General features: G+C 44.9%; 1 protein-coding gene across 1 annotated transcript in view; it reads left to right on the plus strand.

Moving 5' to 3' along the window:
* Positions 1-2,878: 2,878 nt before the first annotated feature.
* Sdk1 (sidekick cell adhesion molecule 1) overlaps positions 2,879-25,801 on the plus strand; it is a 1,082,085-nt gene continuing 1,059,162 nt past the window's right edge. Inside the window, exon 1 of the mRNA XM_045142963.1 lies at positions 2,879-3,143. Within this exon, the coding sequence (XP_044998898.1) occupies positions 2,879-3,143 (265 nt within the window). The remainder of the gene's footprint in view (positions 3,144-25,801) is intronic.

The raw sequence follows: 25,801 nt of genomic DNA on the forward strand, positions 1-25,801 counted from the left end.
ATTGTAAGTATGCACCACCACACCTGGCTCTCTTCATAGCTTTTTTTTTTTTTCTCCTCTTTTTTGAGAAAGACTATCATCCAAACACACTCCTCCACATAGTGACTAATGGGTCCTGTAAAAGGCACGATCGTCTGGCAGGGGGAAAATTCTGAGAACAGGACTCCAGAGAGCCAGACTTTTGTTCTGGCTTCAGCACGGCTGGTTTGCATATATTAAACCATCCTGGCTTCATTTCCTCGGCTGCAGAACTGAGACCATAATAGAGCTTTACTTCCTCAGGATGGTACCAGAATAGAAAATTTCCCCGAGGGGGTCTCCAGACCTTCTCTAGCTGCAGTGATGTCTCCCACCTCTCATAACCTACCACATCCTGACTTGGCTTCCTAATTGGCAACAAGTTTGCACAAAGCTTTGTACTAACCGCAAACTAAACCACAGCCAAAGAGGCTGTGGAGATGTCTGGAGAATGCAAGTCAAGAACGCTGTCTGAGTAGGCTCCTGGCCTATGCTGTAAGGGCTTGCGGGGCATAGTTTAAGTATAGAGTAAATGCTGGTAGCTGGTAGGCAAAGCAAGGGTACTTTACTCCTAAGCATTGCCACATGGGCACGGGGAGAGGCAGACGGACATTTATTGAGTGTGAATTAGCTCACTTTCTTAAAGCAGTCCAGTGAGATGGGAATTCATCCTAACTTTTCCCAGAAACTTAGATCAGCATTTTGTCCAAATTTCACAACTCAGAAAAGCAGAGCTAAGACCTCCAAGCCACTGGCGCTTCCTTAGGGTTACACCCCTGTCCCCCACCTCTGAGCAAGGTAGAGGTGCTTATAAAATGTGAAGATGGCAACATTTGAAGGTCACTTCATCTGGGCAGGCCTCAGTTTCCCTATCTGTGTTAGTCATTGTGGCTTGGTGGGTGGGATGGTAGTTCCGTACCCATTTTAAACACTCAGTCCACAGCAGATTTTTCTCATTTATCACCTGCCTGTACAACCTTCTACGTCTGAGAAAACCCACCAGGCTGGCAAGAGAAATAAAACTAGCCCCTCCCTCCTCACATTTCCTCAGGATGCCCGGGCTGCAGGGATATATTTCTATTCTCTGGCAACCGGTGCCCTCTTAGAAGTCTTCATTGTTCTTTGAGAACAGGGTACCTTTTGCTTGCCCCCTCTTTTTTTTTTTTTTTTTTTGCTTTCTTTTCCGAAGCAGGTGTGGAAACAGGCAAAAGGCAAAAAATGGTGGTGGTGGTGGGGTGCGTGTTCAGATGTATTTCTTAATCCACCTCTTTCATTTGGCTACTGCCCTCGGGGCCTCGCTTTTCCTATTTTCTTTCGCTGCGAAACCTTAATAAGGCAATTTAATACAGGGGCTCTGCAAACTGTAGTTAGCTCCCAGTCAAAAACCCAGTGAAGCCCCTGCTTGGAGGTCTTTGCTGGAGAAGACAATCCACACAATACCAGCAAGTTAGCACTAAGTGCCTTCTAGGGAGTCCGCACGAAGCTGGGCACCCTCCCCGTCCTGGTGGCCTTCCCATCTTAGATGACCTCACTCTGTCACCCTCGTATGCTCCCAGACACCTCCCAGCAGTTCTGGACTGTCACCTCCCCTCCCACGAAATTCCCAGCCTCTTAGCTCCAGAGCGCTTAGTTCACCCCATAAACTCAGCTAATGGTTACCACATGCTGCTGAGCGCCGGCGCCCATCCCCACCCAGCCCGATCCACCCCACCGGCTCGCCCCAGCCCTTGGCTTGAGAGATCGGTCCCCAGCAGGCCCTGCCCGGAGGACCTGCCCACCCCTGGGCGGGAAGCGCCAGGGCGCGCCGTTGGTCCTGTTTGGCCGCCCATGACCTTGTACGTCTCTCCCAAGCCATGTCTAACGCGTCCGAACACAGGGGCTTGTTTGAGCTCCCACGCTGCCTCGGGGTCGCTAAGAATTGCAAAGCCCACAGCGCGCGTTTCTCTTTTGCAATTACATGCAACTTGGCCTCGTAACGACCCTTCTTAGCGCCGGCAGGGCGGCTCCCCGGGGGGGGGGGGGGTGCACGGAGAGCCGACGTCCACCTGCCGCTCAGCTCGCGTCTCCGCTGCACCTGGACCCGTCACGGGTCCACTTGGGAGCAGCCCAGCACTGCCCCAAGGTGGGAAGGGCCCGGGGCGGCGGGGGGGAGGTACGGAGAGGGAGGCGGCACCGCCCTGCCCGCGCAAGCCTGGCGAGTCTGTGCGAGCGGAGCGCGTGCCGAGACGGCGGCGCCGCCTGCGATCCCCGCCTCGGGTCCCTAGGGGGCGCAGCGGGCGCGGGAAGTGGCCGAGGCCGCCAACGAAATTGCGGGCGGGCGGGCGCCGAGAGTTTGAAAACAAGCGAGCGCCGCGGGGAGGGGGAGGAGCGGAGGAGGAGGGGGCGTGGCTCCAGGCGCCGAGCCGCCTTCCGTCAGCCAATCCGCGCCGGGCGGCGGCGGGCGGCGCGTGCGGCCGGGGGCTGTGAATGAGGCGCGGCGCTGTCGCCGGCCGGAGCGAGAGCCGGCGTGCGGGCGGGCGTACTTTTCTCCTCAGCGCCTGGCGCGGGCGGCGGCGGCGGCGGCGGCGGCGGCTCGTCCTCCGCTCTCGCAGACCCTTGGGAGAAGGCTGCGGGCCCGGGGCTCCGACCGCGGGGCGGCGGCTGTGAGGACCCGTGGCGGAGACGTGTCAGACATTTCTCCCCGGCGCTGACAACTTCTCCTCCGCTTCCCTCCCTCCTCCCGGACTCGGACGCCGCCCCTCGGCGCCCGCCGCTGGCCTCCGCCGGTGCGCGCGCTCCCGCGTCCCGAGCATCCCTCGGTCTGTCCCTCAGTCCGTCCGTCCGTCCCGCGGCGCCGGCCGGGAGGTGGCGGCGCTTCAGCATGATCCGGGGCGCCCGGCCCTCAGCGGCCGGCGGAGGAAGCGCGGAGCCCCCTGAACGCGCGGGCCCCGGGCGGCCGTGGACGAGGAACCCGCCCGGCTCCGGCTCCGGCTCCGACCCCGACTCGTCTCTCCCCGGGCGCGGAGCGGCGCTGCACACCCCGGGCCGAGGCGCGCGGCGGAGGGCGGCAAAGTTCAGCCCGGGCCGCCCGGGATGGTGGGCGCTGCTGGCGCTCCAGCTGCACTTGCTCCCCGCGCTGGCGCAAGGTAGGTGGCGGCGGGGCGCGGGCCCGGCTCCTCGGGGACCCCCCCCCCAACCTCTCCCTCTTCCCCGGCGAGGCTGGGCGGCATCACGTCTGAAGTGGACGCCATGTGGGCCGGGGCTCCGCGGTGGACTCTGGTGCTGGCCGCCGTTTGGGGTGGACATTGGGGATGGACATTGGGGGGTTGGTGATGGTGAGTGGTGGATACCTCTAGGGTGGACATTGAGAGTGCATGGTGTCTTGCGAAGGCGGGTGGTGTGTGCGTTGGTCCTTGGGTGACTCTGGGGGTGCACTGCTCTGTGGGTGGACCCTGGGAGTGTATGCCGCCTTGGGGGCACTCTGAGGGTGCATAGCTTGTTGCGTGACTCTGGGGGTGCATGCCTTCTGGGGTGCACCGCGCGTGTGTGTGGGGGGTTGTCAATGCCTCCTTCAGTGCACTCTGAGGGTGCATAGCTTGTTGGGTGACTCTGGGGGTGCATGCCTCCTGGGGTGCACTGCGTGTGTGTGTGTGTGTGTGTGTGGGGTTGTCCATGCGTCCTTCAGTGCACTCTGAGGGTGCATAGCTTGTTGCGTGACTCTGGGGGTGCATGCCTCCTGGGGTGCACTGCGTGTGTGTGGGAGGGGTTGTCCATGCCTCCTTCAGTGCTCTCTGAGGGTGCATAGCTTGTTGGGTGACTCTGGGGGTGCATGCCTCCTGGGGTGGAGACCCTGGGATTGCATCCCTCTTTGGGTAGACTCTGGGGGTGCATCCCACTCTGGGTAGACTCTGGGGGTGCATTCCTCTGTGGTTAGACTCTGGGGAGGGGGTGCATTCCTCCTTGGGTGGAGACCCTGGGATCGCATCCCTCTTTGGGTAGACTCTGGGGGTGCATTCCTCTGTGGTTAGACTCTGGGGAGGGGGTGCATTCCTCCTTGGAAGTGCATCCTTCTTTGGGTGGACCCCTGGGGGGTGTGCATTCCTCATTGGTTGCGCGCCTCCTGACGGGGACACCTATGGGTAGACTTTGTGGGCGCTGTCTGTGGAGTGGGCTTAGCGTTTGTTTTTTGGGGGGTGCGCTGCCTGGGGGACGCAGCGCTGGGAACTTTTGTGAGCCTTTGTGGTCCTGACCCTCCTGGGACGAGGCTCCGGGTCAGAACTGCGGATCGCTAGGTCTGGAGGCAGCTAAGGGGTTAATGCGGCGTGCCGCGTAATTCGCGCAGGAGAGGGAAACTAGCTTCGTGTGTGAGTGTGCGTATTTGTGTGTTGCTTTTTATTATTTTCGTTTTCTTTCTCTCTCTTCTTCTATTTTTCTTTCTTTCTTTCTTTCTTTTTGTTACGCGTCGCGGTTGGAAAACCTTTCAAAGTTGAGACCCAGCCGCGTCCTGTGATTTAACACGGGCTGATTTGTATCCGAGTCTGCACCGCAGAGTCTCCTCCACGACGAGTGACATGCGAGGTGCGCTTCAAATATCAAGTGTCAATCCCTGTCAGCCGCCGCCCTTTCCCTCCTTCTCCCAGCCTCACCCCCCGTCTTCCCATCCCCCAAGTTCTGGTGCCTCACCCCAAGTGGGTGCTTGTTCACACAGTTGGTGGAGCAAAACTTTGAGAGCCCGCAGCTTTCCCACTCCGCTTTGTTTCTTTCCCTCTGTTGGCTTCTGCTTAGAATCCAATGGTGTTCTCGAAAATAAGGAAAGAGGATCTGCCCATTCCGCATGACCTTTTGCAAGCCGAGATGGAATCTCTTCTGAAAGAGCTTTCTTCCCTAAACCCAAAGCCTGCCTCTACCCATTAGTGTCCTCATCCACTAATGTTGCTGGTTTTAAAAAAAAAGAAAAAGAAAAAGAGGAAGCCATTAAATAATCATGCTAGTATGCCCTTTGTGGGGTCTTTAAAACAGATTAGTGAACCTGTTTTTTTTTTTTTTTTTTTTTAATCAACTTCTGAGTTCATTCTCTGGATCCTGGATGCGGACCACAGTAAGGAATTAGGTATTCAGAGACTGAGGGGAATGGGAGCCTTAAGCGTTAAGTAGTCGTGCGCCCTATTATGTGAAGATGATTTATATGTGGTAACAAATAATGATTTAAATGTAATATTTAGAAGTCTGAATTCAAAATTATGATCAGATAGTGTAACAGCTAATAAGTTTTAAATTAACCCTTATCTATGCTTGAATTGTGGTCCCCCTCCCCCTTAGGCTTTTGGAAATGCTCCTTTCATGTTTTACTATCTGGTAACAAATCACTGTATTTCTGATTGATTTAACTCCTCCATGACTTGGAACATTTTCATTACATGTGTGTGTGAGCGTGCATGTATGCACACATGCATGCATGTGCTTCTTTCTGCCTAGTACTATGGAAAGCAAGCATTCATTTATTCATTGTGGAAAACAGAACCTGTAAATTGTCAGAGAAGCCAGGTTCAAGTGAAGAAATCCAGATCACTGAGAATGACCTTTAGTATAGAAATGGAGGTATGGCATCTTTTTTTTTTTTTAGAAGAAAAAAAAAACTTATGTTTGAAGATTTGTGCACCAATTTGTATGGGCAGAGGAGGGAGGAATCTGCTAATGCTGTTGTTTTGAAGTGTATGTCACAGAGTTCAAGGATATCAGTTGCACTTTGAAGGCAATATAAAGTGCTGCATTTTAAAAATTGAAATGTTAATGAAAACCATCTATTTTTCTATAAATGTACTAAGTAATAGCCAAACTTTGCTTGGGAGTAATATGTTGTTCCTTCTTTGCCAGTACAAACATTGGGACCTGTTTTACATTTATATGGTTTAGGGAAGTGTGCAGATCTCTTAGTGTAAAATTTCAAATAGGTTGTCACAAATTTTAAATTCATTGACAGGTTTCTGTTCTTTGTGCTCTGTGAGATGTGTAATATATCCATCATTTTTTATATCATCTTGAAAATTCATATTACAGAGGAGATGTCAGCATTTGACAAAACCTCATGTATCTTGAAAATGAAAATTCTGGTGGTGCTGTAGAGATTTCTGATGGGATGATGAGTTGGTCATATGCACAGGAATGCATTCACTTGAATCTTATCAGATGAAATGTAATGTAACATTCTGAATGGAACAGTTACGTTAAGTTGTAACTGGTTCTCATGCTGTATTGATACTGTGTGGCAAGGGAAAGACATTTCTAACTTCTCTTTAAGTGGTTTCCTTTCCTGACACTTCATATCGCTACGCTTGACTGTGTTACCTTGGGAGACCATCAGGGGACATGTTCAATACAAGCTACATGTGTATTATTAAAGGTTCAATGCCGTTGGGGAGGGTGTTGGAAAGTGGACATTATTTGAAATATCAGGTTGGGATCTTGCAAATGTAACTGACGATTTTTTTTTTGTACTTGGTAATGAGAATTTCTGTTGTATATTGTGCTTATTGGCGTGTGTTTAATTATCCCTGGCTTATTTAGATCCCTAAAACACCAAGTCGTTAGTTCTGGAAGGCAGGTGGCAATGCATGCTTGCTTAATGCTCTGTACCAAGGAGCCAAATGTGAGTGAGTGGTCTAGGAAGATGAGTTCTGAGGCAAGGGATGGGTCTTAAGTATCACATGTGTGAAGGCCCAGGTGCCTTTAGAGTTACTGTGCGGCTTCTTGAAGCCATATTGATTCTGGTTATGCCAGTATGCCACATAGATTGAGTCTGTATTCATCAGGCTAAGAGGGACAGGGATGCCTTGGGCTGTTGAGATTCCAGTTTCTCATCTAGAGTTATTTCCAGCCACCTAGATCAGGGCTTCTCAAACATTGGTATGCATTTGAACCACCTGTGATCTGAGGACATAAAGGAGAAGCTCCTTTTGTGTGAGCCACTGCTTGCTCTCTAGGTGATTTTCTTACTACACGCTGCCTTTCCAGAATCACTAGTTTGCATTTCTTTGTTTTTCTTCCTTCTATTTACCAGCTCACTTTCTGAAAACTCACTAACCCCACATTTCTTAAACCTGCCTGAACATAGAAATCACCTGGTAACCTTTAAAAAAATATTTATTTATTTATTTATGAGCCAGCGAGTGAGAGAGAATGAGAATGAGAGAATGGGCACTCCAGGGCCTCTAGCCACTTCAAACACTGGATGTATTGTGCCACCATGTGCATCTGGCTTATATGGTTTCTGGGGAGTTGAACCTAGGTCATTAGGCTTTGCAGACAAGCACCTTAACTGCTAAGCCATCTCTCCAGCCCTTCTTTTATTTTTCTTTGTGCATATGTGTATGACACATGTGTGGAGGTCAGAGGACAACCCTGAGGTGTCTGTATTGTTTCTTGCAGCTGCATACAAATGCCAGTTTGGCTGGCATGTGAACTTCAGATTCTCCTGTCTCTGCCTCCCATTATCATGAGTGCACTGGCATCACAGATGCATGCCGCTTTGTGTTCTTAACATGCTTAACATACGTGTTGGGAAATCAAACTCAGGTTTGTAGGCTTTGGAAGCAAGTGCCTTTAACTGCTGAGCCACCTCCCCAGCCTCCAGATTCCAGTAGCTTTTGTAGATTACATACCTGATCCAGGTTCATGATCTTAGTTTTAATCAGCTTTTTAGTTATTGGATCTGTTTATTGCTACCGGGACCATTGAGCTCTTGCTGTAGGCTAGTCAGGGGTTTGCTTCAGAATCACTATGGAAATTTAACAAAGAGGCTCACTGGAGCCTCACTGTCAGACCCACCAGGTCTCAGAAGTATGCCTGTAAAAAACGTCCCACAGGTGATTGTTACATATTATACATATTGTTACATATGTTTTATATGTGTGTGTGTGTATGTGTATGTATGTATATATATCTATATATCTATATCTATATCTATATCATCTCTATCTATCTATCTATCTATCTATCTATCTATCTATCTATCTATCTATCTATTTTCTGTCCTTGTGCTGCCTAATCCCATACTCTCACCCAATTCCCTGTTAGCCTTCCTTTACTCTCCTATGGTCTGGACCATTTCCTCAGGTCATTTCCCAGGTATGGATAAGGTCTGCTAATTGGCCCTTTCAGCCACAAGTTTGATGGAGAAATAACAAAACAGTGTGAATCGAGGTCACTGTGGATCTAACCTCTTTTGAACCCTTTGTATTTTCCATTAATCCACAAGTGCTTTGTGGTTGCTCTTCCTCTTACCTCTGACCCCTTCCCTTGGCACTCTGGTTTTGGGTTTGTACTGGAACTTGGGTTCCAGACCACCTTGCTTCACTAGAGGGTTCTACTGAGTGACTGCTCAGATGCTTAGTGAATTCTGTCTCCTCAGACTGCTTTCTATTTAACAGACGGTCTCTAGTCACTTGGCTGGTAATTATCGTACACGTTTAATGGTAAGTTATTGTCACCCTCTCTGCAGCCTGTGTGTAATCACCTGTAGCTCTCCTTTAATGAGCCCTTATGCACCAAGCGCCAAGGGCTCATTTATTCTTCAGAACAACTCCTGAGGTAGGTAGCCTTTTGCTCTCATTTCACCTGTGGGGAAAGAGGGACACGCTGAGATGTTAACTAATTTCCTCAGGGCCCCAGGGTGACTAGAGGTAGAGCCAGGAAGAAAAGCTTGACCCAGAGTCTGTGAGCATAACCGGGGCTCTCAGCCACTGGTCTGGAGTGCCTCCCCCTGTAGCCTCTGTCTTTGAGAGAGGAGACTCTTGGAGAGAGTAGAAAGCAATCTGACATAGACGAGTTTCCGATTACCTTACAGTCATGCTTCTGAGACAATTAAAACATACCATATTAGATAATTTGGAAAATAGCGAAGAGAAAAATGCATCCTGCCTTTTATGTACCTACTCATCCCCGTACCCTAATGAAATGGTGGTTGTCCTCTCTGTATCAACCCACACCCATTTTCTTTTTTTCTTCCCCTAGTATAGCTAGAATTCTGGGTGAGTGGGTAGTTTTTTGCTATTCTAGAATGGACTAATAGGAGTGATCCAACCATTTCTTTGAGAAATACTTTTTTTGTTACCCCAGTATATGAATTTAAGACCTAAAGAGGTAGAGTATGTGAGGTACAAACCTGTTCATTATTGTGCCTTGCCAGACATTGTCTCTAATGACAACCAGTTAAGGCTGTTTAACTGTACCCAGCCAAGAAGTTTCCTGTATCCCCAGGGCTACAAATGAAGTGGGTAATTAAGTGACATCAGACTTTGTAGTTAAATCCTACCCACTAGCTGCCTTTATGTTTCTAACCCAGGAGTCCTTGTGGTCTTGTTGCCACATGGGATTTGGAGTTTTAGATGGCACAGTGTCTTTCTGTCTTCTTGTGACCTTGTTCAGTGTGTCCCAGAGGTCAGACCAGTAATGTGGCTGACTTAATCCAAGAGCATGGTGTGGACTCAGAGGAAGGAAAGAGATACTGAGCTTGCTTGGAGCATGGTTTAAATTTCTCTAGGGAGAAAGTGGTAGTTGAGAGAGAGAGAGGACCTCATCATAATTGTCACATGTGTGGAAGCCTGGGGAATCGTGTTGTATGAAGAGTCCAAGACAGGGTTGGGGCAAGACAGGATGGTTCACTGGATAGGAGTACTAGCTGAACAAACACGAGGGCCTCCTGAGATCACCTGGGTTTGATTCCTTAGCATCCATGTAAATAGCTGTGTGTGTGTCTGTAACCCCAACCCCAGGAGGGCAACGGAGACAGTAGAATCACTGGGCCTCTACTGGTCAGCCAGTCTAAAAAAAATGGTGGCTCCACGTTCAGTGAGATACTCTGTCTCAGGGAAACGTATGGAAATGTATAGAAGGGCACACCCAAATCTTCACCTCTGGCCTCTTTTTGAGGCATGTACTTGTACCTACATTGCATTACACACACTGCACACCCATGCAAGTCAAAAAGTTGTTCAAAAATTTAAAAAAACATGCTGATGAAAGCTTCATTATTTGGTCAAGCAAAGATACATTTCCACTTAGTGTGATTGGGCGTTTAGCTTCATTTCTTAAATTTCCTTCTAATTTTTATCTTTTAAAAAATTTTATTTGTGGGAAGAGAGAGAGAGGATGAATGAATGCTAAATATGAGAATGAATGAAAGAATGAGAATAGGTACACTAGGGCCTCTTGCCATAGCAAACAAGCTCCAGATGTGGGCGCTGCTTTGTGTATCTGGCATTTTGTGGGTACTGGGGAATTTAACCTGGGCCATCAGGCTTTGCAAGCAAGTGCGTTTAACTGCTGAACCATCTTTCCTGCCCCAGATCATTTCTTTTAATGTAAATTTTACATCATCTTTAATAAAAAAACACAAGACTTTGTACCCATAACCCTGAGGGATGATATTTTACCAGTTAGGAATGCAGGTGTGGCACCTCCTGCCCATCCCATGGTAACACAGAAAATTGCAGTGTTAACTTCTCCAGTGGATCTCTGATATGCACGTGCATCGTAGTTTGATGGAAACTAGTTGCTTGTTTAGTATCTGAATCCTGTTCTGGAGACACTGTTAATTAATTTTACAGCTTCTTTACATAAACACCACTTTTACTACATCCGCATATAAAAATAAAATCTCTTAGGGGAACATTGCTGTGGGCTTATGTCTTTGCTGTTGTAGTTGGTACAGTGTTTGGCCTCCTGACAGGCATTTCTAAAGCCAGGGAAGACTGCACTAGCATGGGCCCACCTCCTAAGGGAAGGAGAATGGTTTTTTAAAAGCTTTGTTAGAAGCATGGACGTGGGTGGAAAAGGTACTGGGTAAGTGTTGGTAGCCCTGGCTTTTTAATCTCATGGGGAACTACCTGGCAGTGTGAGCAAGTCTGTTTCCCTCTCATGAGTCTGTCTTGTTCCTCATGAAAGAAGGGCCTTAGACTAGTCTCAAAGTCGTTCTGCTCTGATTCTCTGATCTTCTGCCTGTCATGAGGTTTTCTTAAGTGTGCCTCCTGTCATGCCGTGGCTCTTAGGAGCCACTTCGTTTTACTTTTGCCAGGGAGTTTGCAGCATTGAAGACAACAGATGTAGGATAATGTTTCTCCTCAGGAGCTGCTGTCTAACACAGGATGCATTTGCTCGGGCCTGAAAATGGTTCATGCTCAAAAGATTAAGTTAGGTTCTGTAAAACTAATTAGTGCCATAATTTATCAGTGTAAGCCTGCAGTTTGAAGAAACAGATTTTCTTAAAATAGATGCTTATTTGCTTAAATTGCTAGAAGAAGAAAGAGCAAGGCTAATAGCAATCTGCAGAGAGTGATGAATACAGTGAGGCATTTGAAAAGATGAATTAATGATGGCTATGAGGATATTTAGATGGACTGGGCATTGGCCACCAGGATGCTAAAGATTCCTTAAAAGTAGCACTAGAATAATTTCACTCTTAACAGGCTTAGCTGGCATTTTGTTAATATGCAGTGTCTAGTGGAGTTCATAGCTGTCAATTAAATAATCCAATTTTTTGATAGCTGATATGTTAAGTAAATCTACTCATTTGCTGATCTTTGAAGATTGGCTTATTGAACATGGGCTAAGATTATGGTTTCTGCAGTGTTTCTGATTTCATTGTGCCTTAAAAATATTATATTAAGATTGATGACACCTGTAGGAATGTGGGCTTTAAGGATGAGCTGGACTCTGGACTAGTTATTATAGACAAAATTTGCCTTGCCTTATGTTTTTTCTCTTTTTCAGAACTCTTCTGTGTACTCTATACCTGATTCTTCACCATGAGAGGTTTGGAAGATTAATTTTACAAAATGAATATAAGGAAAAAGGGAAGTAACCAAAAAATATGACTGACCATTGGGAGAAATATGGAGACCTGGGAAGCTCTGGTAGTTACTACCCTCTAGTTACAATGTGTGGTGGGAATTTTAGCAGCTTAAGGAGACTAGGAATATGGTTCAAATTTGTGGTTTTGTGTAATCTGAATGTAACTGATCATACTTGGGTCAAGGTGACCATCTCCAGAGTGATTTTGTGTTCATTTGTGGCTTTTCTTATGAGGAAGGGCCCATTTTCTAAGTGAGAGTCTGGTCTGTCCTAACTCTCTCCAGGTGTTAGAGATTTAGATTCTGTCTGACAGTGCCCTTCTATACGATGAATGTCAGCATTGATTTTATACATGAGCCACCAGATGGCAACAGAAAAGGGTTTATGTAGTATGTAATTGTGGTTTCCATAGCTATTTTTTTTTTATTTCCACGGCAACCATCAGTCAGTATACTTATGTCACATATAAATTTTTTGGTTAAGAGCATGGTGAGTTGGTAATACCTGACAATGTAATATCACAATAAGAAGTAGGATGGTGTTCAACATTATTACAGAAGGAGCTTGTATTTATATGAGAACAGATATAAGTTATTCCCAAAGGGAATGACTTTCCAGGGATAGAGCATTATCATTTATATTGTTGTGTGGTCATGCTTTATGTCTGGTGTTTTACTTTTTTTCTTTTTTTGAGGCAAGCCCAACAGACTGGCTTTTTTATGTGAGTAAGCAAGAGAGAGAATTTGGGGTGGGAGGGGGAAGAGAGACAGAATTGGCATTCCAGGACCTCCAGGCACTGTAATTGAACTCCAGATGCATGTGCCCCTTGTGCGCATGGGCGACCTTGCACACTTGTATGACCTTGTGTGTCTGGCTTATTGGGACCTGGAGAGTTGAACATGAGTATAGAGGCTTTGTAGGCAAATGCCTTAACCACTAACCCATCTCTCCAGCCATCATGTCTGTTTTTTTAAAAATTATTTATTTATTTATTTATTTGAAAGTGACAGACAGAGAGAGAAAGAGGCAGATATATCTATATCTATATCTATATCTATATCTATATCTATATCTATATCTATATCTATATCTATATCTATATCTATATATATATATATATATATATATATATATATATAGAGAGAGAGAGAGAGAGAGAGAGAGAATATGAATGGGCACGACGCTAGGTCCTCCAGCCACTGCAAATGAACTCCAGACGTATGAGCCCCCTTATGCATCTGGCTAACGTGGGTCCTGGGGAATCGAGCCTCAAACCTGGGTTCTTAGGCTTCACAGGCAAGCGTTTAACTGCTAAGCCATCTCTCCAGCCCTCATGTCTGTTTTTTTTAAAAAAATTATTTATTTGAGAGTGACAGGCAGAGACGGTGGGGGGGGGGAGAGGGAGGGAGGGAGAATGGGCGCGCCAGGGCCTCCAGCCACTGCAAATGAACTCCAGATGCATGCGCCCCCTTGTGCATCTGGCTAATGTGGGTCCTGGGGAATCGAGCCTCGAACCTGGGTCTTTTGGCTTCACAAGCAACTGCTTAACTGCTAAGCCATCTCTTCAGCCCCCTCATGTCTGTTTTTAATCAGCATGTATGCAGCTCTTAGACTGAGCTGTGGTAATTTTCAGATCATTAAAGGAAAAATGGCTTTTATAGCATTTGGTATAGTACTTTTGAAAGAATGGGATTATAAGTTTATAAACATTAAGCATATTTATATATTTTCTGGCCAAAGGTATTTTTTCTTTCTGTTGAATTTGCTTTGTTTTTGCCTGTTAGGTATATCTTCATCTCCTCCTCTCCCCCCTCCCATTTAAATGTACCATTTTTGCTCTTCTAGGATTTTTTTTTCTTAGCTAAGTCTCATTTGCAAGCTAGAAACTCAGACTGAACTGCTTCAAAAGGGGGGCGGGATTTCACTGGAGAAATCCAAGAGTGTCACAGTGTAGCTACAAGGATACCCTGCTTTCAGTCAGATTTGTGATTTAGTTCTGCCTCAGGACAGAAAGCCCAGGAATAATGCTTAGATGTATGAGGCCCTGGGCTGATTCACAGAAACACACACCCACGCCCTCTGCAGAGGTTTAAATTAGGTGTCCCCAGTAAACTCATGTGTTTTGAATGCTGATAGCAATTTGGGAGTTGGAGCCTTGCTGGAGGGGGACCTTTGGGTATTATAGCCAGTTTCCCTCGGCCGGTGTTTGGCACATTCTCCTGTTGCTGTTGTCCACATGATGTTGGCCAGGAGGTGGTGTCCACCCTTTGCTCATGCCATTGTTTCCCCCTGCCATCGTGAAACTTCCTTAAGTCTGTAAGTCAAAATAAACCCCTTTATTCCCAAAAGCTGCTCTTGGTCAGGTGCTTTGTGCAGCAGTGAGGAGGTGGCTATGGCACCTTCAGATATTGTCCTGTTTGTGTGGTCGCTTGCCTCTGGGCCAGTGTCAGTCAGGACGCACTGAGACTTGTTTCTTTTTGATGATGACACCCAGCTGTTGGCAGTCTTTGCTCCAGACCCTTCAAGTAAAGATTGGCAGCTTTGGTTCTATGTCCAAGATTTATACAGTGATCGGATTTTTTTTTTCTTTTAGACAGGGTCTTGCTATTGTAGCCTAGGCTGACCTGGAACTTACAGTTTTCTAGCTCACCCTCCTAAGACCTGGGCTACAGGCATGCACTTTAGTGCCAGGCTTAGATTTATATTTTACACACTTATTTGCAGGTGTGTGTATGTATACACAAATGCACACACATATGTACACACACCAGAGCCTTTTGCCTCTGCAAATGAACACCAGATGCTCGCATCACTTTTTGCATCTGGCTTACATGGGTGGCTTGGGAATTGAACCCTGGCCTTAAGCTTTGCAGGGCACACAAGCACCTTTAATCGTGGAGCCATCTTCCCGGCCCCCAGATTTATCTTTGAAAATAATCATCCCAATGAGGGGGGGTGTTAATATATCATTTTTGTTGCAAAACTCAGAATGAGTGGAAGAAACTAGAAGGAATGGCAGTAGAGGGTTTAGAAGCAGCAAACATGGAGGTGGGAGGAAGCAAGGGCTTGGGCTTGGAGTGGTAGAGCAGGAGATATAGAGTAGATATAGCTGGGCAGGCATTAGGGACACAAAGTAGACAGTCTGGTAACAGGTTAGATGTGGACGTTGAGTATGGAAGTGTCAGAGTTGAAGTGTAGGCTTCTGGCTTGTATGCGTAGGTGAGTGAAGTCATCGCCTGAGCTTGGAGTCCCGTGGTGTGGCAATATGGTTGTGCTTCTGGTTTTGAACATGGTAACACGAGCATCTGGGTAGTTGTTGGCTTGGGATATAGCTCAGTGGACAGAGCACTTGCCTCAAATGTACAAAAGCCCCAAGTTCCCCCCCCCCCAGCACTGTACAAACTGGGCATGGTGGTACATGTCTGTAATCTCAGCACTCTGGAGTGGTGGGCAGGAGGATAGAAGTTCAAGGACAGCCTTGCCTGCATACTGAGTTGTAGGGCAGCCAGGCTATAGGAGACTTTGAAAATAAACAAAAAGGTGTTTAGGTAGGTGAGTCTGGGAGCCAGAGGAGGGGGCTTAGGTGTTTGGTACAGGTATTTTTGGAGACAGTATAGCATATTGAGAAAGAGAATGGAATTGGCATAAACTCAGCTACTGCTAGCTATGTTTCTGTTTTGGCTGCTTAATTTTCTTTAAGCCTCATGTTTCTCATCCCCCAAGAACTGTATCATAATTTTACCTATTTCCTATGACTGCTGTGGAGATCAATTGCTATGCTTTCAAATGAAGTGTTAAGATCTCACCTGTACATGCAGCCAGTAAATGTTAGGCGTTGCCATTGCTGTTTACAGTTCAGTGGACAGGAAACATGCCTTATCCACCATCGCCTCCCATAGTATCGGGGATTAAATGAGCCGCTGTAGTTCATAGCAGCAGCATGAACACTTGAAATGACTAGAGGAGTATTTGGAGTATTCTGCTAATAGTAATTTGTCTGCAATTTATTGGATAAATTGCAAGGGGAGAGTGTGGAGTGAGTTAGGGAGTGGCTGTGATAATGTGGAAATAATAAGTATTTGACATTGGGGGTAGAATTGGGTTAGGACAGCTGGGGTAGTTGGTTATTGCTGCAGAGGGGTGGGTGATAGGGAGACCAAGAAATAGCCATTGGGTTTGCTGTTGTGGGGGCCAGTGATCTTTTTTGAGCATTTCACTAGAGTTCTAGAGCAGGAAGAAGATTACGGGATGAATAAACAGGGACAAAATGGAGTCAAGAGATGTGTTCTTACACCATGGAAATTCTCAAGAAAAACTACGAGGGCATTTGGAATGCGTGGTGACAAGATGATTCTGAAATGCCTTGGGGATACTTAAACTTTTTAAAAATTTGAAATCTGTTCTTCAGGCTGGAAAAAGATATGGGTTGTTGTCATCTAGCAAAATGGGAAGTATTCATCACAGCTCTGCAATGTTATTTCAGTTTTACATTTTGTGACTGTAGGAACATTTCCACCAGAGCTGATGTAGAGAACTCAAATCCCTGCCCTGTTATAAACACATAGAGATTGTGGGCAAAATATAACAAACACAAACAGAAGCATTCCTAGCTTGAAAGACCGACCAGGCAATCCCTAAGGGCTCAACATGAGAAAAATCAGGCAGCCACCAGGACCATGAAGCCTGTTGTAGTTTCTGACCTGGAAACAGGCTCCTAGGCGTGCAGGGTGTGGTGGTGGTGGTAGTCTCCTGTGGGGACCAAGAAACTTTGCATAAATTTGAAAGGTGGAGTTGAGGTCCTTGGTCATTCAACTTTAAAAGACTGTTCCAGCTGTGAAAAGATGACTAGAAAAACTTTATCTTATAGTCTGGGAAAGTGTAAAGAAACTTGCTGTCTTCCTGGGGTTGTGATAATTAGGAATAATTAAAAAGAAGATAGGCATCTTAAACCCAAGGCAAGAACTCACAATGGGGGTTGGTGGGTTCAACTTGAATATTTCTTACAATGCAATTAACCATTTCACTGAGAAATTAGCACAACATGTGGTGAGAACTATGGGAGCTTAGAGTCCTCAGAAATAACTATGAAACTGTCATGTAGAACAAATGGAGACCCGTGACTCATGAGAAGAACACTTGTGCTAAAGATGAGCATGCCAAGTAGAAACATCCCAGCCACACAGGGAAGTGTGTGACAAAGAGGAAGAGCCAGCAGATGTTACAAATAGGAGAATTAGTACCCCAGGAGGTAGGGATGATAGGACTCAAGAAAGAGATCACTTTAATCTATTAGGGATAAAAGCAGATCGTGTTAAAAGAACAGATTAGAGAGTGAGCATACAAACTTAGGAAAGAACCAAATAGGATTTCTGTAAATGAAAATTATGGCCATTAAATTTAAAATGTAATCTCAATGGACAGGTTAAACAGTCAAGTAGATATAACTGAGGAGAAAACTATTGATTTTTCAGGGCATTTGAGGAAATTGCATGGGATATAATATTGAAGGATAGATTGACAGAAAGTGAATGTTAAGATTCATGAATTTAGAATGTGAAAGTTCAATGTTATCTTCCGTGAACTTTCAGAAATAGGAAATAGAGGAGAGGCGTTAATAAAAGATATAATGGCTAGGAATTTTTCATAATGAGTTCTTAGGCTCCAAAGGCATTGCAAATCACAAGAAAAATAAAACTATTACCTAGGTATACTAGAAAATAAGACAAAAGCAATCTGAGGTAAGCAGATGTTTAGCCTGGCAGGTATTTTGTTATGGTAGATGATTGAATACCTTCACAATGGTGAAGGGAGAACTGATCTAGAAATCTCTATCCCTGTAAAGTGATACTGAAGTGTAAGAGTGAAATAAAAACTTTGTACATGGAGACAAAACTGATCATTCATAGACCTTTGCTAGAGAATGAATAAACGATGTACCTCAGGAGGAAATTGAAACCAGGAGAGTGAGGCTCAAGTAGCTTAGGACACCGTATCCACATCCACCTTGAATTAACTCATTTGTCTTGTGGTTTGAGAAAAGGGAGTATAGTTGACTGCCCACATCCCACCTCCTCTAGGTTCCACATCCATGGATTGAACCAGCCACAGATGAAGGACTGCATCTTGCCAAAACGTGTCCAAATACTTGCCCCTACTTTACTACTAAGCTCTGTCCCAAATCCTCTTTGCTTTTTTATTTTGAGACAGGGTCTCACTAAGTTGACCAGACTGGCTTTGAACTTTGGAGTACTCCTCCCTCAGCCTCCCAGGTAGCTGAAGTTACAAGCGTGTGACACCAGATCTAGTGACTACGTACATTTGCTGACAAAATTGTCTGTTAAAAAAGTGTGAGCAATAGCTTACCCATCATGGCTTGCACATGAAAGGGGCCAAGACAGTAAATGCGCAGCGGTACTTAACTTAAGACTGCTTCTTCCACGGAGCTTGTGGCTTAATTAGCAGATGTAACATTAGAGTAGCTGACGTGGGAGGACCTTCAGCCACCCAGAATCCAAGGCCAAGACTTTGGTAGAGTCTTAGGGTTCAGCTTATTAGCACGTGAGATCAGAAAGATGAAGGATTCAGTAAACAGACTGAGCACAAGGAACTCCACACCTGGATAATAGGATTCTTGCCACACAGGGTCCACCAGAACCTCTGTGCTTAGCCAGTACATCCTGAACTGTGGTCTTCCTGCCATAGCCATGGGAATAGAACACTTGGATTTTGCACTGGGGAGATGGCTCAGTAGTTAAAGGCAGTTGCTTGCAAAGCCTGCAAGCCTGGGTTCAAGTCTCCAGCACACACATAGAGTCAGTTGCAAGGCGGTGCATGCATCTGGAGTTCATTTGTGATGGCCACACACACACGCACGCACACATATTTTAAATGCCTTTAAAATGAATGGGTATGGAGACTGTCAATTAAAAAAAGTTAAAAAATGACTTGGATCTTGACTTTTGGAGACATATTGAATGCACAAAAATAGTGTGTGTTTTTAGCACTCATGGGAAAACACACTTGGAGGAAGAGGTGATTGAGAGCTTTCTGTGGACGAGAGTAACAGATCAATTCTAAATTGCAATTTTGTGGCAACTTGATATGTCCATTTGATGGGCAGTTTCTTCCCAGCTCCTAATTTGGAACTGAAATCTAGCATCCTGCCGATCATTGGGATGGCAAGGATGACCTGCGACCTTGGCTTTGCCCTCCTCTGTCAACTTGGGCATGAATCATGGGGTGCATCATACATCTGTGCAAGTTTTAAATATCTCCTTTTTTTAAAAAAAAATTTTGTTTATTTATTGAAAGAGGGGAGAGAGTGAGCCAGGGCCTCTACCTCTGCAAATGAACTCTAGGCTTTTGAGCCATCATGTGCATCTGGCTTATATGGGTTCTGGGGAATCAAGCCTGGGTCCTTAGGCTTCCCATGCACACACCTTAATTGGTAAACCATCTCTCTAGTCCCTTTCTATTTCTTGAGATTAGGATTTCACTCCGAGTTCAGATTGACCTTCAGCTGTAAATCCTCCTGCCTCAGCCTCCCAAGTGTCTGGACTACAGGTGTGTCACACCATTCCTCGCTCCTTTATAGCAGATTTAAAATTATGATTTAGCACTGTGTTATCCTCAGGTACAGCTTGAGTTTATATAATCTATAACTACCTTGCTTTAGATATTGCTATTTCTTGGACAAGTAGGCTCAATTCCAATCGTAGATAGTAATCAGCAACAATTTTTTTTTAAGCCAAAGGTTTCTAGGTTCTCACTGATTGACACATGGGTGAGTGAGGACATATGGGGAGTGCTCATCTGCTGACTTCTCTCCCTGCCTGGGGAGGAGGCTGGTGTAACTACAGTCTTCTGTCTCTCTGTGGATTTGTCCTCAGCAGGTCATCCTGACCAGCATGATAAGACTGACTTTTTTCTGGCTGATTTTTTTTCTTTTATTTCTATTTTGCAGTGGTCATGATGCTCATGAGAAGACTATGAGACTGTGTTGCTTAAATGGATGTCCTAGAAGTGGCTCTAACTGATGTGGGAGTGTGGTCCACAAATTTTAGATGAAAAATGAGGTTATTGGGATACTCTGTTGCAGCATGGGATAGTATGTTTTTGTTGAATGCTTTTCATGCATTGGGCATGTTGCTAAAGGCTTTGTATGCAGTGTGTTGTATCTTTGCAGCACTGTTTTGTAGACAGGGATTCAGGAACAGAGAAGTTCAGGTCACCCACTTACTAACTGATGGTTATTCATTCCATTCTGTGCTGCCTCTGCACATGCCGTGAATCCATGTCATGGGTGTGTGGGGTTTCACATGCAGGCTCTCTCATCTGTGTCTTAGGTAGAATTGGGATGACTTGCATTCTACTGTTTTCCTCTTTTTCCTTATTTGTTATGGTGAGCCTAGATTGCTTTTGAAATAAACATGTTACATCTCACAGAAAAGCATGAACATTTTTTTAAAAAGCAATGCAAATGTAATACTAAGTAAAATAAATGTCTAAGACATCACTTGGAGTTATATATAAGAAACCACTTGGTTTTATAAAATGATGGAATATGATTGAAGGAATAAGCCAGCCTACTCTTAAAATGTTGATGCACATTGAATATTCCATTTCAAACAATAAGCATTTGTAGCTTTTTTAAATTGCAAAAGCAATTAGAATTATTTACCATAATGTAGGATTCTAGGAAGAATATGGTTTAGTGCCTGAGAATGCATGAATGGGATTTTTTTTTTCTGTTTGAGAGAACTTAAATTACTGTTTTGTGCCTTATTTTGTTTATCTGTTTGAAAAGGGCCTGCAGTATCTTGAGCTACAGGCTCTTTGTAAGAACAAAAAACTCCCTTGAAAGATGGATTGATAAACACATTTGTACCATTGATTTCTGGTTAGGGCTGTTTAATCTTTTTGATTCTAGTGTCAAATTCTCCCAATAGCAACACTGATATTGAATCTATTCAGTGCATTCACAATGTTTATGGGACTGTGCATAAAAAAGTCAAACATAGTTGTACATGAAAATTAGATGTTAACTTAAATTGGGTATTATGTAAATATAGTGCCTAAATGTTGACTTTTAGTAACTAAACGTCACTAAGTAAAACATGAAGGTATTTTAGGGGAGCACCATATATGAATACTATATAGTAAGAACAGTGTAGTGGTACTTATATCATAAGAATGGACCATTTTCAGGTAGTGTTCTGGGAAACAGCAGAGGTGCCAATGGCCACTTCTATGTCCTGTCTTCAATTTACTTGTTTTAAAGGAGCCCTGAAGATCCCTACAGTCTTTTTTGCAATGCTGAGCATGGGACTCAAGCCCTTCTGCAGCTAGGCAAGCACTCTGTCACTGCCCTGTACACCCTCAGTCTTCCTCACTCATTTCTACAGCTCAGTCTTGTGGAGTAACTGTGCTGCCTGGGGCTTGCCAGGAGTGGATTTATCTGTCCACTTCCCTCTCTTTATTGAGTATACATGAGTGTCTGCTCTATTTTAGATCAAAGGTATCACCTAAAGGTTCATGATGCAGGCATGCTCTTCTTGGAGGTGCTGTTGGGAGGCAGTGTGGTCTAGTGGGAGCTCTTTGTCTTTGGGGGTGCCCTTGAAGAGTCCTGGTTCCCTCTTTCTCCTCCCCTACCAGGACATCCACGGAGTGATTGGTTTTGCTTTGCTGTGCACTCCTAGCATGACGTGCTACCTTACCATAGGCCTTAAAGGCAACTTGGACAGCTGGTCATAGACTGGACTTTGGCTTTATAAGTTGATGATCTCAGGTATTTGTCAAGGTAATGGAAAGTGCATGCTGGTCTCTTGTCCTTCCCTGCTTCCATGATGGGTTTTGCAGATTCCTTAAGTTCACAGGGACTGATGTTGGGTTCTCACTCAGTTCATTTTAAGGATATGAGCAACGTTACAAGACACCTGTACCAGGTGTAGCAGTTGTAAAGGATGTATGCCTTCAGTACCTGGGATGGAATTGAATTAAGGGCTTTGTAAAGGCACAGCAAGCAACCTACCACCGGGCCAAGGCCTCAGCCCACCTTGGTTGTTCTTAAGACTCATTTAGACTTGGAAACAAGGAGATGAATCTTTTTATTTCATTCATCTTTCATTATGGGACTTTTGGTTTTGTAGTTACATTGTTTTATTACACAGTACTTCTTTATGTCTTATAAAAAATCACAAGTGTAGGTTAGCCTATTCTTACCATACCAGTGTGTAGCAGTGAGAAGCTCCACTTCTCTGCTCTTTAGTCCCATAGTTCCCTCTGTTTGACACGTCACTGTTCCAAGTTTTGTGTATTTTTGCTCTGTGATGTGATTTGTATCTTTCCCCAAGCCCTCTGATTTTATACACGTGACAGCGTGCTGTTACTTTGGAAGCTGGACACAGTGCCTTACCTGTTTTCACTCAGTGTGTCTGAGAGACCATTTCATATCAGCCCACATCACTTGATTTTGGTAAGACCATTAAGCCATCTGCCGTGGTGTGTTTGCATGATTACTTGACAATGCTATCAGTCTTAGAGCTGGATTCAAATGCTGCCTCTGCTCTGTGTGACCTTGTGGGGAGGAGCTATGCAACTTGTTTGGTTTCAAGCAGTCATTGATGAAACAAAATTAATTTCTCATTCACAGGGTTTCTGTGAGGATCAGAAGAGATAGTGCATGTAAGGCACTTAGCCCAGTGTCCTGCATAATAAATCATGGAGATTACTGTACTCATTAATTATCAGAGCAAATGAACCCTTAATGTGTTTTTCCTCAAAATAAGTAAAACACACAGAAGGCAGTACTCATTGCCTTGTTACTTGTTTTGTGACTTTCTTGCAAACTGTGGCTGTCATTCTCGCCCACTTCCCAACAGCTGTTCCATGTTTTGCTGACTGTAAGGTTGCACGGCCAGTTGTGATTGTCCTGACCTGCCATGTCTTCCTTGCCATCGAGTTAATCAGGTGCATCATTCGTGGCTTGGTATAAATACTGAGCAGAGAAGGAATGTTTCTGCTGCCCATCTTCCAGAGTAAATGAATACTGGCCACCAGATTTAATTCCAGTCAGTATACAGGATAATCCTTCTTGTGACTGGGATTTCAGTAGGGAGAGAACTGGGGTCAGGGTGCACATGGCATCTGACAGAGTGACAGATGTGGAGTACTGAACTGTCGTATCAGTGTAGGCCTGACTGGGGCTGGCCCCAGAAGGCCATTCCGTGGGGGGCCAGTCACAAGGGGGAGTGAGGGTGGTGGCATAGGAAATACAATAACCCTATTGTTAAATTAACATCAGCTGATAAGTATGGCAGAGGGCCTTTGTGGAGTGGTGTGCATGGTGTGGTGCATGCATGTGTGAAGGGATAGAAAAGCATGATGTGTGAATGGGAGGCATGCCCTTCTCCAGCTGGTCTAACGTTGTCACCTGACAGATGTCTGCTGGGCTGATGGGCTCCTTGAAGTCAGCCCACAACTGTGAGGGGCTGACTGAGTGCCAGAGCATCGATATGACCCATTGAATCCTGTGGTGATTTGGATCAGATCCCATGGACTCATGTGTTTTGAACGCTTGGTCCCCAGCTGATGATGTAAAGTATGTTTCTGGGGGTTGGGCTTAGGGGTGTCATAGCCAGATCTTCTTTGCGAGAGGTTGGTGCCTGCTTGCTGCTTTCACCAGGAGCTGTGGCAAGAAGTAATGTCCAGCCCTGCTTTTCTCCTTGCCATCATTTCCTCTCCATACTATAAGCCAAAATAAACCCTTTCCTCCCATCATCTGCTTTTGGTCAGGTGTTTGTGAAGGTATCTACAACACATCCTCTATTGGTTTGTCTGGGAAGCATGTTAGTGGTTCTGTGTATCCTCTCAATGGAGTAAGCTCTTTGGCTTGGTCTACCAGGTTCACATCATGTCTGATACGCACGTGTGTGTGTATGTGCACATGTGTGCCAGCGTTTCTGCCCTGTTTGTGCCATCCTATGCTTCAGGGAGGAGGAAGGATCTGTTACTTCCAAGTTACCTAGTGACAGCCTGCCTGCATGTCCCTGCTATTTATTGCCAGCTCAGATTCCCTTTCCATCATGTCACTGCAGTCAGCCAAGGAAGTGGAATGTGGTGATTGGAATACGGTTGAAATACTCTGTCCAATAATTTCACTGTTTGTGCTACTGTATCTTCTTTCTATTAAAAATCTGCCTTCCCCTTCCATTTGCCTAAATAAAACTCATTCTTAATCCTCTTTTGCCTTTGCGTTTCTGAAAATAGGAGCATTTAAAATGATGATAGCTAAACTATGTCCTAGGGCTTTCTGAGAGAAAATGAATTTCTTTGCCTAATAGGATTGCCCAGAACTGGTGAAGCAGTATGCTGTGGCAGAGTTAGTCTCACGTCAGGATAAACTGCCCATCCCGGTGTGCTGCCTTCCTCACTCTTCTTCTGAGGGGAGCTGATGGACTCTTGGAGACTGCTTTACACACAAGTCCCCCTGTCCTTCCTGCCAATACTCTGTAGACATCCAAAGACCCAATCATCTCCAGTGCAGTTTCACTGTCCTTTTCAGTCTTACCTACCCCTTCTTTGGTTTCATTTTGCTCATACCTTGAGCTCTGTGGATAAAGCTTCAAGCACAACAAAACCCCACATTTTTACATTCCATAGACTGAGAAGCCAGATTCCTGTCGTTTACAATTTTGTTGTTTGCATTTCTAAGTCAGAGTTTCTTCTTTTAAAAACTAACTTTATTCAATATTGATTATTTTTTTTCCCCTGTGATTCACCCATGAAAACCATGAAGATAGGGGAGTAGGTATTTTGACTAGTTCTTATACTTTACAAATAAGTCATTGGAAATCAAATTCTGTGGGTTCATGGTCTTTGTTGATTTTTGTCAAAGATCTAACATATTTTAGGCAATGGCTCTGTTTAAATAATATTCTTCATTGCTGTCCCAAAACGAGTCCTTTGCTTGAGGGATGGAATTTGTTCATTACTCATTCTCTGTTAAAGGGAATGAGAGGGTTGGAGAGATGGCTTAGTGGTTAATGCTCTTGCCTGCAAAGCCCTAAGGACTCATGTCTGACTCTCTAGGTCGCCATGTCAGCCAGACGCAGTGACACAAGTGCGCAGTGTTGTACGCGTGCACTAGGGGCCGCACTCATCTGCCATTTGATTGCAAGTGGCTGGAGGCCCTGGCACACTCCCTCTTTCTGCCCCTCTCTCTCCCCATACCTCTTTTGCATAAAAAAATAAGGCCAGTCTGTTGGGCTTTCCTTAAAAAAAAAAAGAATGAGAGTTTCCAGGAATATTTTGCTACTTAAAGAATGACAGCAAACTATGTATACAGTTAAGCTTGCCAAAAAACTTTAAAATAATGCCTTTGGTTGTTTAGAATTAAAGAAATTACTACAACGTCAGGAAAAATGTGGCTTTCAAAAAAGTCAGCTAAGACCAAGTAATCTTCATTTAAAATGTGCTTGGAAAAAAGGAAGTGTTGGGCTGTGGATATGGCTTAGTGTTTAAAGGTACTTGCTTGCAAAGCCTGCCAGCCATATTCAGTTCCCCAGCACCCATTGCTAGGTGCACAGTGGCACATATGTCTGTCATTCATTTGTAGTAGTAAGAGACTGTGGTGCACACACACAAAAATCAATACATTTGAAAACTGAGTGATATCTGTAGACTTTGGACACAGTCACAGAGCTCTGGGAGTTCCTGTGTATTTCTTTTGACATTTAACCTTTGTCCTAGTAGTATAAGATTTAGGGATATATTGCAGCCCTAAAATTTTAAGGTATTTCAGAGCTTCTCAACTAAAGGTTCTTGAGATGGAAATTAAGTGTCTTAATCATATGTGAAAAGGAAAATTTCTTTGAAACTAAAAATCTTAAAACAAAGAAAAGCTGCAAACACAGTATGATACCATGGCATATATATTTTGACAGACTGCTTAGAAGCC

This window comes from Jaculus jaculus, chromosome 2 (genome assembly GCF_020740685.1).
Source record: "Jaculus jaculus isolate mJacJac1 chromosome 2, mJacJac1.mat.Y.cur, whole genome shotgun sequence".
NCBI lineage: Eukaryota > Metazoa > Chordata > Mammalia > Rodentia > Dipodidae > Jaculus > Jaculus jaculus.